Below are 16,273 nucleotides of genomic sequence, written 5' to 3'. Positions count from 1 at the left end.
TAAAACTCAGATAGTGATATCTTTGACATTAGGCAAGTCATCACAATCCTCTGAACCCTAATTTTTAAGCATGTCAAGCACACTTGAAAAGCTCCCTCCACCAACTCCATTATCAAGTCTCATCAGTTCATGTTAAACTTGATATGAATTGTCCTACCCATAATGCTGCATTCATTACTATTAAACAAATGCTGGTTTGGCTCAATTTTACATGTCACCAAGTCTGAACTCCAGAGAATTGCCAAGTTAATGTTTTCCTCCATAGCTTACAAATACAAACATGGAAAAACGAAACTAAGTCATAAACATTTTTACAGTAAAATAGCCCCTCACTAAGCTTTTCAAAAGAAGTTAATTTCACCATAAAGTGGGAGAAAAATCATAAATTTCCAGTTTTTCTCAACACACTGATAGTGCCTCCCTAAATCCAATGCTAAAATCAGTGCCACCCTTTATCCTGTTTATACCTAAATCTGCATTGCCTTTCAGCATCATAGCCACGAATTCATCGTAGTCTATTCGGCCATCCTGAAAGGGTAAAACATGAACATAACCACGTCATAAAAGATTAATTAAATTTAGAATACCTTTACAGCATAAATTTAGTTTAACATATATAAAGAATTATGTAGGCTACTGATGACGTAACAGCAAAGAAAGCAATGTTTGGAGTGTTAGTTTGTTTACTTTTTATTCAACTGGTGGAAAACCTAGTATTTCAATTTGATCAGAGGGAACACCAAGTCACCAACCCCTTTGGTTCTTTTACTTACTGGTTGGTTCTTAGGCAGATTTGAGGAGATCCATCAATATTTAATCTACACTTAGTCCATCAGATAAGGGTTACACCTCCGTAGAATCTCAAGCACACTATTCTTTAAGAATTATGATTTCTTTTATCAGATACCAAACATTATGTTACATTACTGTAAAACGTACTCACGTTATTCTGATCAGCTTCTTGGATCATTTCCTCAAAGCATACATTCTCAATACCAAATTCTTCACAGGCTTTTTGAAGCTCATCTTGAGTGATGTAGCCGCTTCCACTTCTATCAAAAAATGAAAAAGCTGCAACTAAATGATCTTCTCTGTGAACTTTGTTTAAATGCAATGTTGCAGCTATGAATTCTCTATAGTCAATTGTGCCACTGTTATCAACATCTGCCTGCAATCAGAAACAATATTGGGAGATGGATTATAACAATGTGCTACTAAAAATGATTGTTATTCACTGTTTTACTTTTCCCTATATACTTGCATAAGAATGTTTCACTAAGACACACTCAAAGAGCTTTGTAAAACTAATTATAATGAATGGAAGGAGAAAAATTAATCATAACCTAAGCCAACTTAAAAACCTATGAAATCCTATAGGATTACTTCTTTAGTTCTACTTAATAATGAGTCCTAATTCCTAAATCGATAAGAATCCTACTGTACTATGAAAAGAAATTGTTTGGCCAAAAAAGAAAAAAAGGACAAAAATGTAGGTTTATTTAGTGGTATTAAGGAAATTGTAAGATGATTCTGTACTAATACTTACAGCTTGCATTAGGTCCAAAATTTCTGGTTCACTGAGATTATTACCAAGCATTTTTAATCCAGCCTTGAGCTTTTCTAAAGTAATTTGACCACTGTTGTCTGTGTCTATCATCTTAAACGCTACTTTCAGTTCAGAAATTTCTTCTTCTGAGAGGTTCTCTGCAATAACCTGTAGAGAGCAACATGGAAAATAGTATGAAGACACGACTTGAAAATTTCAAATAAAAGTTTGTTGATATATTCTACTTTGCTAATAGAATTTATGGTGCAGAGTTATACGCTAGAAAGATTTCTTACTCTAAGAGCCATTTTCTTTAGCTTGTTCATTACAGAAAACTGCTTCAGGCGACTCAAAACCGCAGAATCAAGAAGCTTGTCCGGAGCAACTCCATCGACTTGAATCCAAGGGTGACCTGCAAAGAATAAGCATGTTGTCATCTACAAGGTTGTAACATAACTTCAACTCCATTGATCTTTTATGACAATGACAATTAGTACTCACTAGTCAGAAAGTCTGATATAATGCCTAATCTTTTGTCCAAAATCTAAGAAACTCCTTCTTATAAATGTGTTTGATAAAATTAGAAAGACGTGATAGTACAGTAACCAGTGACGAAAAATCATGCATTGATTTTTTAAAAGATTTTCACTGTAACATTGTATGCGATCAAAGAAAGCTAATAAAAGAATAAGAACAAGTCCATGCTAAAGAAAACATGACAGTATAATGTGATGCCTAATGTGGTATTGAAATGTGATTTACTAACATCTAAGTGGAATACTGGGACAGAAACTTACGAAGAACTTCATGTGCTGTTATCCGTTTTCTAGGATCTCTAACAAGCATCTTCCTGACCAAGTCTCTAGCACTTCCAGAGATATTCGGCCAAGGATCTGAAGTAAAATCAAGATCACCATGCAAAACTTCTTCAAATATCTCTTGCTCAGATTCTATTATCATGGAAAATTAATTTTAGAATCAGCAGAAACTTAAACAAAATACAAAATTATGCAAAACGATTGAATCACTGAAGGGCTAGAAATCTTAATGAAGGACTCTTACCACCCCAAAATGGAGGTTTTCCACATAAAAGAATGTATATGATTACACCTGCACTCCACACATCAGCTTCTGGACCATAATGCCTTCGTAGAACTTCAGGTGCGATATAATAAGGACTTCCAACCACCTCCCTAAAAGTTTCCTCTGTAACTGAACAATGTCAGCGAAAAGCAATCATAGAAATCATGTAATTAGAACATTGCAGAAAAGTTTTAGTTTTTTCAACTAATTCTATTGTATTAGGGGAAGCATGAAGGAGCATGCTCTATCTCATATCAAACTATCTGGTGGATTGATTTTAATGGGAAGCAAATTAATTAGAGTTTAGTTATCATGAAGAATTGTAAACTTTAGATACATTATCCCTGACAAAAAAAGACAGGTAAGGTTTATAGATATCTTTAATTCAAATAATATCTGAAGTTTTTATTTTACTGATTTCTACAATATCACAGTATTCTTAAACACCATTTTATTAAGCTCTTGCCTTAATATTAAAGTCTTAGAGTTATACTTTTATAATTTTTTAAACCAATTTTCATGGAAGGGACAAAGGAAGGAAACGAACATTTCATCCAAACCTGGTTTGAAGAAAACAGACATTCCAAAATCTATGGCTTTAAGTGTGGACTCTTCATTCCCATCAACAAAAAGAAAATTCTCAGGTTTAAGATCACGATGCATCACCCCGAGGGAGTGGCAACCTTCTATAATAGTAACTATAGTCCTTGCAAGTTCAGCTGCTTTTCTCTCTGTGTAATGCCCCCTTTCCACAATCCTATCAAAAAGTTCACCCCCTTCACATAACTCCATCACAACATGAACTGCAACACCATCCTCAAAAGCCCCTTTAATCGATATCACATTGGGACACCCCTCCAAGTGATGCATTATCTCAATCTCCCTCCTCACATCTTCCACGTCTTCATCTATCAGCAGTTTCACTTTTGGAATGGACTTGCAAGCATACTTTTTCCCAGTTGCTTTCTCAGTACACAGGAATGTTGTTCCATATTGTCCCTTTCCAAGCTCTTCTCCCAAATTATAGTACTCCTTAAAGTGACCACTTTTTCTCTTCAAAATTGATTCTTCTCGAAGCCCTATTGCTACCCTCTTGACTTTACGGGGTATTTTTTTAATTGCAGGCTCCGAAGGCATGTTAATAATCTCTTTGTTAATTTTCACCACTCGTGGAGGCTTTTCCTGAACATTCTCTGGAGTATTTGTGTCTTTAGTTTTAGTCACAAGTGAAGTTGGATCAGAAATTTCTGTGACCACCGTTTGATGATGATGATGAGGCCACACCAATGAACTGGAAAAAACACAGCAAAACAGTGTATAATCCGAGATTTTTGACCCGACACAATTGTTTCCCATCTTGCACTTGCTACTTCCTGTCTGTGACTTGTAAGAAGCAAGAAGCAAGTGAAGCCCAAAATCACATTCGGTTTTCTGCACCAACCCCACAATAGCCTAAAGCCAGCATGTGAACATGGAAAGAAAAATCAGTGGAAATTTGAAGAAGAAGAAGGTGATTGATTCGCATCAATGAATCAAACCTTATATGGATACAAAAGTGAACGAGAAAAATGTAAAGGGTTGATTGTGAAGGCGTGAAAGTGGAAATTTTCAAAGGAGTGGAAAGTGTAAACTGGAAGAAAAAAATTAGCCGCGTGACAGAGAAAGTTTTGATGTCGTATAGATGGAAAAGACAGTGTATAATGTATAGACAGTGGAAATGATCCATTCATGACGACTAAGGAGAAAGAACATTTCATAGTTGCTTTTTAAATACGAAAAAATTTATGCTTCTAAATTTTCTTTCTCTTCTCTTAGACAGTTGAAAAATGCGTTATATACACACTCAACACTTTCAGGAATGGAGTGATTAGCTAGGACAAAAAGGAAGAACAATGGAGGGAAAGACAAGTGACAGTTACCAATTCTTGTTTTGTTTAGGCTGTGTAAATGGAGAATGTTCCAAATGTTCGAGCAAACACGCGTGTGGCCAAATCCAATGGTAGTAAAGGAATTCCACCTGTCCACTGGACGGTCCAGATTTCTTTATTCAAGAATGCTGGCTACATATTCTTCTAGTGTTTTAATAAAAATATTTTATATAATTAAAATTTATAAGAAATTATATTATAATGAAAGATTGTGTAAATATTATTTTATGTTAAACCTAATATAAATAATTGGGTTCAATTTCTATAGATGGAAAATGTATTGAAATAAGGACATTAAAAATGATAAATTAAAATACCTAGAGATTGGAAAATTACATAAAAAAAAAAAAAAACTTCCAGAGGTATTCTGACTAATAGGGGTGCTTCACGGGAAGGCTCCAATCCTCCGGCCATAGCCGGTAATCTTGTCTTTTAATGTGTTCTTCTTCTTCTTTTCATTTAAGTCAATATTATTAGGAGAAATTGCAGTTATTTTATCAGAAGTTATGTTAAAACATTAATTTTTTTCCTAATCTTAAAATAAATGTTTTATTTTTTCTAAAAATATCATATTAACTAAAGTTTAAATGAAATTTAAAAATTCTAAAATTTTAAAATATAAAAATCAAATCATTTTTAAAGTGTAAATTAAAAATATTTAAAAATAAATTAAGAGAGTAAGTTTTATTCTATTGAAACATGAGATAAGTAAGTATTAATTATTATTAAAAACATGAAAAAATATGTGAGTGTCATTTCACTAAAAACGCATAAAAGAGATATTTATTTTAAAATTAAAAAGATTTTACCATTTAACATAACCGGAAGAAAAAATAATTCCTCTTTATTATTTTAAGTGTCTTTTTCTTTGTTTGTACAGATAAGTTTAGAAGCTTATAGACACACAGTATTTTATTAAGAGATAATAACTATGTAATTAGCTGGACTGGAATTTTAATACAAAACATCATATGCTATCAAGCATGATTACAATAATCACCCTTGTGTAATAATACGTTTTAAGTTTTCATTCTTAAAAATGGGATAACTTTTGAATATATTTTTCAAAGTCTTTCTTGCTTGGTATCAAAAGACTTTTAAATTCTGATGCCAAAATATTTTTTCATGGATTATTCAACTAAAGAATATTTTTATTTTTCTTAATTTTCTGTCGATGGGTTTTAATTTCTTTAATTAAATTGATTTTTCTTTACATAACATTAAACACTCAATATTTACATGTTACTACTGTTAAAAGTGTTTTATTAATTGAATTATTTTTTAATATCTTAGTATAAAATTTTAATTGCCTATACTTGTTATTTCAATATTTTTATGATCAATGTATAAAATCGTCTTTGTTAATTAAATCTTCCCGTTTTAATTTATAAGTTTCAGAATTTTCACATTTCTTTATAGTCATACAATATGTGTAATAGTTATCAGTTGTTAAAAAAATGTAAAACATTTACTTGGTCCTCATTGTTCAATTTGATGAATTCAAATATAGTAGTGATAGAGAGTTTGACAAATCCATCTGATCTACTTGTGCAAGTGACCCATTCAGCATTATTAAGTAGAGTAGACTTCATATATTTAATTTGGTGATTAAATCAACATTGAAAACAAATAATGAACTCATAGTTGAATACTTCCATTTCTAGAAACAGTGGCTTAAAAAAGTAGCAGTTTGATTAACAGATAAAAAGGTAAAGGAAGAGGATTTCGCAAGAATAGTGAACAGTTTAATTTGATTAACAGAAAAAGAAAAAGGTTAATGAACAAATTTTTTACAAGAAAGAGGATAAATTGGTGCCGCACTAACTTCCATTATAGACCAACCCAACTTCTGAATGTGTTTTTCTCAGAGGTCTCCATTCGCAATTTTGTTATGGTCTTAGTCTTCGGAGTTCTAGTTCTACTCTTCGTCTGCAAGACACAAAAATGGCGTCAATGATGTGATGAAAGCAAAGCCACTTCCACTTCGAGGGATCGATCTTGTTGCACGAGTCAATGAAATCAAATAATGTGTTTGAATTACATTAAATTTAATCTCGGACATATTTTAGTGTGAAATATTTTTAATTAAAAATATATAATATGTTAATTACGTTGGAAAATATTTAACTTAAATTGATTTTAAAGCAATGAATTTCATTTAGATAACATTCAAAAAGATTACTTTAAAATTATAACCATCGAATAGAATGATTTAAATTGGCACTATGACACATATAGTACTACCTACACCTTTTGGTCAATAACTCATTTCCCCATTCAAATCAAACAGAACCTTACAACATTTAAGTATTTATCTAATTGGAAAGTTATTCTTTAATTACCAATTTTATTTTAACATTCATAACTTTGTCTAAAACTGGATTTGTTTTCATTCGTATGGGCTATATTTGAGTGAAAAGATAAAAAATTGGTCATACGTTACATGTGTCACAGCTTAAAACAAAATAAAAGAAGTTAAACAGCTCCAAAGATGCAGAGAAAAATGTTATTACAGGACTTGGTTGTGGTCCAGATGTCGATGTTCAAAGTTTAAACATCTTGAGCGACAGAAACATAATCAGTATCTCCTGATTCCTTCTGCTGGGTTTTAGGATACGCTTCTGGGCGACTTGCAACAGGGATCTCTCGCCTCACAGAGGGTGAAGACGACTCTGCATCGAAGATCCTTGGAGACTTACCAAAAACATCAAAAAAGCCATTCGTCATTTCTTCAGCTGATTCCAGGAAACGACCAAGACCATGGAAAAGGTTACGTTCCATGACTTCGATATCATTTCGTAGCCCTGGGAAGTCAAACACACCATGGTCTGATGAGCTAGATGGAACAGACCTTCCTTTAAGTACCTCGTCTGTTATATCCTCTTCGGTATACTCTTTGTTAGATTGCAATACTTCAACAGGCCTGCAAAGTGTGAAGGTAAAAATAAGATAAAAGTTTCGGTCTCCTTTTGAAGAGACTTCGAGAGTAATATTCCCAAATAATACAATGCCCAAATAGTACAAACTGAAATCAATTAAAGCATAAGCACTTCTGCTCCTCTGTGTGCTTGTGAGTGTGCAAACTCACCTAATATCTCTGGTTTATCGCATGATATAAAAACTATTCAATCTAATTTAAGCTTAAAAAGACTACACAAACTAGATTTTAAAAACCAGTATGATCATTACATCGCATGTCTCACCCACCTACAACCCATTTACTATACAAAGCTATTTTTCACCTGGTTTTGCATTAATGCAGATAGATGATAAGAAATAAGTCCGAGAGAAGTAGGATATGATGATGTGGGGCAAAGAATGGTCATTAGTATTATTTATATCGATTAAAGACAATACACTTCTTTCTTGGCAACTATATAATAGCATTGCTGCTTCTTGGCTCTTCAAATCCATTTCAAACGATATCACATAAATTATGATATATTCACCCTCTACCGAATTATTTTTGGCGTGGAAGTGAGATTCCAAGTACAAAATGGTCCACGAATTTTTCAATTAAAGTGTGCACTGGTGAATCTCGAACAGTGAATTCTCTGTGTGAGCTAGTGCTCTCAGCATTTTGCAAAATTTAGTCTTAATCAGAGGGGGTAGGTGAATACAAAACCTGCCCACTCATGCTACTGTGGACGTATTCAACCTTGGCTGGAATATACTCATATGGAGTATGTCATGAAATTCTTGATGGGTTTGAATGACTCTATTCCACATATCAGAGGCCAATCCTCTTCAAGGATCCTATTTTACCCATCACGAGGCTTTTTCACTTGTAGTGCAAGATGAGAGACAACACGAGAAGTTTTCGCAACCGCAATCTTAGATACACATCACTGCGAAAGCATCAAATAGTTTGAATAGATTTTCTATAAGCCGATTATAAGCCCAAGAATGTCCCCGCGCATCTATCACCACGTGAGTAATCTACCTATCAAAACCCCTTTCCTGATTCACGGTTTTCACTTTCAAAGCAAAGCTCTTCCTAACACCTAATCAATCATAATTCCTACGTCCTTACATCTGAGACTATAGTAAAAAATCATTAAAAAAATATTCATAATAAGTGACCAAGAGGATGACAGAAAAGAGTATTACTTTCCGATGCAATTCCTGAGAAGCTCTTCTGTTTTCTCGCACTTTCTGACGAACTTTCCAGATTCGACCTCCTCTGTTCTGCATTGAGATTTGACGACCCTCGTGGTGGAGCACCCTTCCGACGAGATATCGCGTCGAAGATCGTCGCTGTTGTCATCGCTCCAAACCCACCCCATTTTCGTGTTTGCTTGCAGCTTGAGCACCAAGATTCCCTTTCTTTATGGTTTGCCTTTGCAACTTGTTCCCCAAGACTCCGGTTTCGAACGCTGCGTTTTGGGTTCTGCCTGCTTTCATTGTATCATAACCTATATTTATATTATAAATACTCCTCCCAAAACTATTCCACTTTTTCTATAAATATATTACTTTTTGTTCGTTGTAACTATAAATATTGAAGCAGTTTACTTTACAAGTAAAATTAAAATAAAAAAAATAATATTTCAGTGAATTAAAAACATCAAACAGTTTCAAGAAAAATACAGATTAAAATTGCCATTATTTTGAGACATTTTATCAAAGAAAGTAATAAATCATAAATTAAAAATTAACTAATTAATTAAATTACTTTATTATCGGTTTTTGAAATTTTAGTCCTGAATTATATTAATCTTTTATATTTTATAACATTAGTATTTATAGTAGTTATATATGTTTTTCGCAAATGTTAACTGCTTACTTAGATTATTTTTAAAAGTAAAAATAATTTTTCGTTAGTATACATAAAAAAGTTTTTTTTTTATGATTTTTAATACATTCTTCCATATTTTTCTTGAAAATGTTCCTCTCATAAACTAGTTAACAAGATTAAAAGTTAGTACCTAGTATCTTAAAATTAAAGTAATATTTTTTATTTTTTACTTTAAAATCAATATTTTCGATCCTTATATATATATATATATATTATAAACTATTTTCTTCCTTAACACCCAGATGTCATTAAACACATTTATTTTTTTTCTCAGTTAAATGACAGAAACTCATCAGTACTTTTTTTTCTTCCATTATTTTGGTCAGTTTCCTTGACAAATAATATGAGACAGTTGTTACAAAATAAAATGTCAATTAGTTAAATAAAACGTTAATGCAATATTCCAATGATATTTTTAAAATTTTAAAATATCAAATATAGTATAGTTATAAATTACACTTTTATAAGACTTTTTATTGAGTAGAAAGAAGCAACAAATCATAGTCGGCTTTGTACTTTTCTTTACCTAATTGATCAGAGATTTTGTTACATAAATATAGAATAGTTCATAAATCGATTTAGTTCGATATAAGTTATAAAATTTGAGCTGGAAGGTTAAATGTTAAAATAAAACATTACATTGTATATTTTGAATGTGATTTTGAAAAACAAAACCAAACTTACGCACGTTTGTATTTATTTTAAAAAATCCATTTGCATCTCTATTTAAAAGAATACAAATTTTAGTCTTCTGAATAAAGAAAAAAGGTGTCAGCTTTTGAACTAAATTTGGACATTTTAAAAAAAGTAATGTAGTGGAAACTTATTGGTTTAAAACAATTCGAGACTGAAACTAAAATGTGAAGACCATAAATAAAATATAAGGCCAGTAAAAGAGTAATTCACAAAAATATATCGTTTAATTTATACTGCAATATACATTTGTACTTTTAGATATGTCTGCCTGATCTCTAATTAACCACTCTTACATTTCTAAATAAACTTAACTTTAGAGATTGATTGAGGAGCCTCAAGGGTAATTATTGGTGGACAAAATTAGTCCAACACATGTGACCATTCTATCAGTGATATTCGGATAAATAAACATCAAACTTTTCTGCTTTTAGCTAACTCATAAAACAACAGTATCTATACCTTATCTCCCTTGTTGATTTTTTCATGTCCTCTGAACTTATATCTTGGACTGCATAATTGTTTAATTGCTTATTATCACTTATTGTCTGCTCCACTGTCGTCCCATTTTTCAAAGAATATGAATCAATCTGGTTCACTTCCACTGGTCTTGAAAGACTATGGTCTGGTGAAGCTGGTGCAACTTTCTTATGGTTAACTTCCTTCGAGTTTGGATTTGTTTCTGTCTGCCTTATGGAACCAAAAATAGTAAGAACATTGGTTAAATACATAGTCACGATAAAAAACCAATACAAAAATGATTTCCCTCTCAAAGTGTAAACTAGCATTAGATAACATTACTCAAATAACAGAAGTAACATAAATCACCTGAAGCTTTGTATCGCAGGTTCTTCTGAAGTTTCCTCTCGTATATTGCTGCTTGATTCTTTGACACCATCCTCGTCTTTCAAACATACTTGAATAGGTTTTGCAGAACTTGAGTCAACTGTGTCCACTTTTTCAGAGTTTGAAGTAGGCCTTCGGGAATGAAATTCATGTTCCTTAACCGTTGAAATAACCCTCTCTATTGTGTCTAGAGCCCTTCTCACATCTGAGCGTACATATCCATTCATCTTATCCTTCAGTACACTCCTTGCGTCATTTTTCTCAGTTGGAATCTCACTCACTTTGATCATTTCCTTCTCAATCTCAGCAATCTCTTCATTATCTGCACCTTCAATCTCACTATTTCCCTCGCCATTGATCAGCACACTCAATGAATCACCTTCCTCGATTGGAACTTCAAGTACCTTGTTAACATCTTCCTCAACTCGTACAATCTCTTCACAACCTGCTTCTACATCTTCTTCACCACCTGCACGTTGGTTGCTCATATACTCACAGGATATATCTTTATCTTTTACCCCATTTTGCTCACTTTGAATAAGTTCTTCAGCTGGAACAAAGCTTGCATCTTGCTTAAGCTCTTCTCCAATTACCAAAGCTTCGCGTATTCGAACATACAATGGATCCTCCAAGGCCTTGCTGATGTCTTTATCTTTATCGTTGCCCAACATCGAAGCAACGGCCTAAAATGTAACAATTCGAGAAATTGATGTAATACAAAATAACAAGTATGTTCTATATACATGAGCAAGCAGAAAATGGTAAATAAACTGGAACCAATCTTCTAACTAGCCATTGCAAATAAAGTGACAATAAGATCATGAGCAGGGTAAACCCTCCTAGATAACTCAAAGAAAATTTTAACAGTTCCCTTACAGCACCAGTTAAAAAAACAAAATCAGAGAGTATTTATTTAATGAAAAGAAAAACATTCATCATTAAAAAAGCATAAATATACTATTTGGTTCTTCGTTTTTAAGAAATAAAAAGTGTTTTATAGAGTGTGTCAAACACTCCTTTAACAAGAGTTTCTGGGAGAATCATTAGCAAGATTCTGGTTAAATACACAATTAATGAATCCATATTAATGAACTATACTATTAATCATTTAGAAGTTTTGTGAAATTACGCAAATTTTTCTGTTTCTTTAGAAGTATAAGAAGTAAAATTTTATAAACAATTAAAAGAGCCAGTGTAAGGTATAAAGAATATTAGTGTAATGCTTTTAAACAATTAACAGAATTAACATCGATATAAAAAAAGCAAGAGAAGTTTGTGTAATTTTGCAAAAAATTCATAAATAATTAGTGAAATTTATTCTATAATCTTTTCTCCTCTGATTTCTTTGGGATAAAAACTCTTTTTTATATTAACTAGTATTGAAAACAATAACCATAACAGTACAAATTTTATGAAGCTAATGTTGTGTTCTATACAGAATTTAAAACATAATGATGCCTTACATTTTAACTATTCCTCTATATTTAGAAGAATTTGCCTACCGTATTAGAGGCCAGAAAATAGAAACGAAGTGAATATTGAATAATGAAACAAATAAATTTGAAAAGAATATACAACCTTCTGATAAAGTCTGAAACCACTGCCGATGAGCTGCCTTGAAATGAAATTTATGAGGGATGGAGGCACAAAATCCAACTTTATATCCAAATTTCCTATTATCCTACAAAATTTGACACAATTTAAGCCTTGGAACCAAAATCCTTTTTCATTTTCCACCACATGTTGGAAGTTAAGCAATACAATTACTCTGTAAATTAAAGCCAGTTGAATTAGTCTAATAGTATTACAGTAATCATGATGACAAAGTCAAAATATACATATCAATTACATTAAGAGTTTTAGTAAGAGAAACTGTCCCCTTCTCTCCCTTGTTGTGAGCAACCTCAGTTAACTATATAGGCCTAAAAACAATTATACCAAAACTCTTAGATTTCTCGGGTACCATAGCAATTCTTAGTGGATACCGTATTCAATACTTGTACTCATGTTTGTGCAGGCTACTTCTAAGTTTTTAGTACTGACTTAAAACTCACCGAAAATAACTTCTTTCTGATGTCACCTTTTGCATAGCATAGCCTCCCAACAAATCAATTCTTACAACATCCTTGGCCTCAGGAATTGCATCCATGTTGAAATTGTCAATGCTCGTAGACTCAGAGACCTGAAAAGAAATTAAACATTCATTTCTCGAAGCTTGGATGATCTGACTTAGAACTAACTTTGTAGAGAAAAAGAAAGAAGGGCCAGGGGAGTACCGTATTCAAAAGAACAACTACTAAGTCATCTTGAAAGTACTCAAAAAGATAATAATGCACTATAGCTTCCCTTGTAGATAGGGGCCATGGAACCTTCATCCTTTCTTCCACAATCAGCAGCATTATAAGCATTCAAAAATCAAAGTTTTTATGTAGCATGGTCAGTGACACACACTACAATGTAAATTTACTAAATTGATGGAGCCAAGACAAACCTAACAAGTGATATGTGTTCTCCAATCTGGACCCTCTGCAAACGTTCAGATACTAGAACTTTGAAACTCGGAATAGTAAACTGAGGCCACCTGGAAAAATTGAAATTGTGAAAAGGGTATATACCCCAACACAGAATCAAATAACTTCTATGCTATAAAAAAATAATGGATGCAAAGGCACGTATTGCAATATGATTTTCACCATTTCTTGTAGAGGAAGGACTCCCATGAAAGGCACAAAGCTGTTAATGTAACAAAGGTTAAATTTCTCATGTTAAGATCATAGCATGACCCTTGTTAAACTAATTAAAAGGATTATTATGCTAAAAATTTAGGCTCATCGTTGCATGACTCACAGAGATCTAGAGGCCCATCCACATAGCCTTCAACTAGCAATGTATGAAAGGGAGTTCCCTCTGGTCCTTCGCGATACATAACTCGAAAATCTTCAGTATCCTGTTTTAACTGTTTAAAAGCAACAAGTTGATCAGACAATGTAAATTCCTGATTTCTATGAAAAGAAGTCACCAATCAGTAAAAATAACTAAAATATAGGTATAGCATTTCACCTTAAATTTCATGTAATAAAAGTTTATATCAAATGTCAACATAAATTATGGAAGTAAAATTTCAAACCAGAGTACAAAGAAAAAGTTGAGCCTCTGTCATGTCAACAAGAAACAAAGGTTCAAGATATAAATCAACCGGGGATGATTTAAATAAGCAATTGAAAGGTGAAGAAAACATGACATCGATAGCTTACTTTCCAATCAGAGCGTGATGTGCTAGATCCTGCACTATTGTCTCCAGAAGCACTTCTCAACATGCTAAGAAAGTCATATATCTCCTTGGTTTTGGTTTCTACTAATTTCTCATTACATCCTGCAGAAACCAAATGAATAAACAAATAAAAGAAGATAAAACATAACTAGCTAAAATAATAACATCTGTCAGCTAGTACCTTTTCGGCAACATACTTCAAAGCGAACTAGGGAATGCTATTATTACCTTCAATTTCCACTTTTGAAGAAGAACGTTGGAGTTGACTTTTGACAAGGGTTTTGAGTATCCGTTCATCTGTCAGATCAGGTAAGGCAAGACTCTTGTCCAACCTCTCCCTGTACTGCACAATGTTTCCTTTTTTCACCATCTCTATATCTCTAAGGAAAGAAGAACCAGCCTTCTATCAGCAAGTCATGTGCTAAACAACCATTTATAATTACAAGATTCTAAACTGAACATTCTCCAAAATCATAGAAATCCAATGATGAGAGTAAAAAACACTATCTAGTCATTCATTCAGGTTAAGTTCAATTTCACATCTCATCGAAAACAGAACAAAATTACCATACTGTAACAAGCAATCGGTCCCAGAAGATTTCTCCCACTAGCCCCACTAAATGTTAACAGAAGGAGAAAAAAAAGACCATAGGTGGATAACTCTAAGACACATTCATTTGAAGCTGTGAGTGTGGTCTAGCTACCAAGTTGCTCCAATAAAACTGAAAAATATTGGAAATTCTGACACATTTCGCAGCAAAATTTAGATACACAGGTCCCCAAAAGAAACGGGTGACAAAATTTAATGAAACCACGTGTGTAGAGGTACTAATCATTTCCAGTTCATAGCTAGAACAGAGGCGTTAATATCAATCCAAGAAGGAAATTTTATTAAAAACAAACCCCACTTGCACTAAACATTCTGTTGATAAGCTGTGGTTTTTAATACAAAAAAAAAAAAAACCTGAAATTTGCATCGACCAAGAATCAGTGAATCTAACCACACAGAGAAGAGACAGAGTCGTTTCAGGTAAGAACACCCATGCGGTGGCCAGCAGACATTGGAAGAACCAAACCAGAACAGGCTTATAATATGAAGAAAACTTTACTTAATAACCATTATTCTTGCTTAATCTTCACATGATTATCACTATGCAATATTTTATCATATATAAATATTTATATACATACATACATACATATATATATATATATATATATATATATATATATATATATATATATATATATATATATATATATATATATATATATATATATATACACACGAAGAAATTATACATTTATTTTTATAAGTTACTGAAAAATAGGTTTTAAATACTTTTAATTCTACTATAGATATTGACCTTATTTAAATTTTTAATAAAATAATATTTATGTTTCTTAATGTTCATAGATACTAATCATTCTTCCTAAAATTGTTAATAAATGTTACTCACAATTTTTAATGTTTAATAAAATGATATTTAAAAATAAAGCAAAATGATAATTGTCTCTTTTATTTTATTTGAAACTAAAATTGAAATAAAAATTTATAAACAAAAACTAGATAGCTTAATTATTATATATTAAAAATATCATAAAAATTATATTTTTATTTAATTATAAATTGTCTTATAAAAATAAAATAAAATAATATTTTGGAGAAAACATTATTTTCAATGTAAAAAAATAACGGTACAGTATGTGATTAAATTGTTTAATTTGTTATTTTATTTATAACTAATTTAATGTAAATATAAATATGATAAAATACAGATTGTAGAATCATTAATATCATAAGATAGATTAATATATGAAAGTCCCCAACCATAACTCGGTGGGTCGTAGACTAATCCTTGATGCGATGTTGTATTTATTGTTAGTTGGATAAGAGTTATTTTCATAAGGTTTAGATGTTATTTAAAGGTTTAATTGCTTCCTTTATCCCCAGTTTGGTTGAATTGTGTCAAATTCATCCTCATTTTTAAAAACGTTTCATTGTCATCCTCACGTGGTGTAAAAGTTTCATTGTCGTCCGTGGTGTAAAAGTGTCAATTGAATCCAAACATAGAAAAAATTTGTGTCAAAGTAGTCATTTTTCCTAT

General features: G+C 32.0%; 3 protein-coding genes across 7 annotated transcripts; all 3 read right to left on the bottom strand.

Moving 5' to 3' along the window:
• LOC124828302 (calcium-dependent protein kinase 26-like) lies at positions 1–4,279 on the bottom strand. Its single transcript, XM_047301560.2, has 7 exons — positions 3,190–4,279; positions 2,609–2,752; positions 2,344–2,496; positions 1,843–1,958; positions 1,547–1,714; positions 944–1,168; positions 1–528 (listed from the first exon to the last, which is right to left on the bottom strand). The coding sequence occupies exons 1-7, from the start codon at positions 3,983–3,985 to the stop codon at positions 400–402; spliced, it is 1,731 nt and encodes a 576-aa protein (XP_047157516.2). The 5' UTR covers positions 3,986–4,279; the 3' UTR covers positions 1–399.
• Positions 4,280–6,964: 2,685 nt separating this feature from the next.
• On the bottom strand, positions 6,965–8,956 carry LOC124828318 (Mal d 1-associated protein). The gene is made up of 2 exons (XM_047301583.2): positions 8,668–8,956; positions 6,965–7,480 (listed from the first exon to the last, which is right to left on the bottom strand). Exons 1-2 carry the CDS (start codon positions 8,841–8,843, stop codon positions 7,108–7,110), a joined length of 549 nt encoding a protein of 182 aa, XP_047157539.2. The 5' UTR covers positions 8,844–8,956; the 3' UTR covers positions 6,965–7,107.
• Positions 8,957–10,256: 1,300 nt separating this feature from the next.
• LOC124825507 (uncharacterized) lies at positions 10,257–15,309 on the bottom strand. Of its 5 annotated transcripts, none has more exons than XM_088091883.1 (11): positions 15,167–15,309; positions 14,394–14,545; positions 14,149–14,267; positions 13,742–13,850; positions 13,588–13,627; positions 13,386–13,475; positions 13,171–13,270; positions 12,949–13,076; positions 12,473–12,575; positions 10,877–11,577; positions 10,257–10,738 (listed from the first exon to the last, which is right to left on the bottom strand). In XM_088091883.1, the coding sequence occupies exons 2-11, from the start codon at positions 14,533–14,535 to the stop codon at positions 10,483–10,485; spliced, it is 1,788 nt and encodes a 595-aa protein (XP_087948009.1). In that variant the 5' UTR covers positions 14,536–14,545; positions 15,167–15,309; the 3' UTR covers positions 10,257–10,482. The 5 variants fall into 5 exon arrangements, with proteins under 5 accessions (XP_087948009.1, XP_087948008.1, XP_087948010.1 ...); XM_088091882.1 differs by having other exon boundaries at positions 15,130–15,294; XM_088091884.1 differs by lacking the exon at positions 15,167–15,309 and adding an exon at positions 14,733–14,972.
• Between the last annotated feature and the right edge of the window lie 964 nt (positions 15,310–16,273).

This window comes from Vigna umbellata, chromosome 5 (assembly GCF_029865625.1).
Source record: "Vigna umbellata cultivar VRB3 chromosome 5, Vumbellata_1.0, whole genome shotgun sequence".
NCBI classification, from domain to species: domain Eukaryota; kingdom Viridiplantae; phylum Streptophyta; class Magnoliopsida; order Fabales; family Fabaceae; genus Vigna; species Vigna umbellata.
The sequence above is the reverse complement of the archived record's forward strand: the minus strand, read 5'-3'. Positions and strand labels throughout refer to the sequence as shown.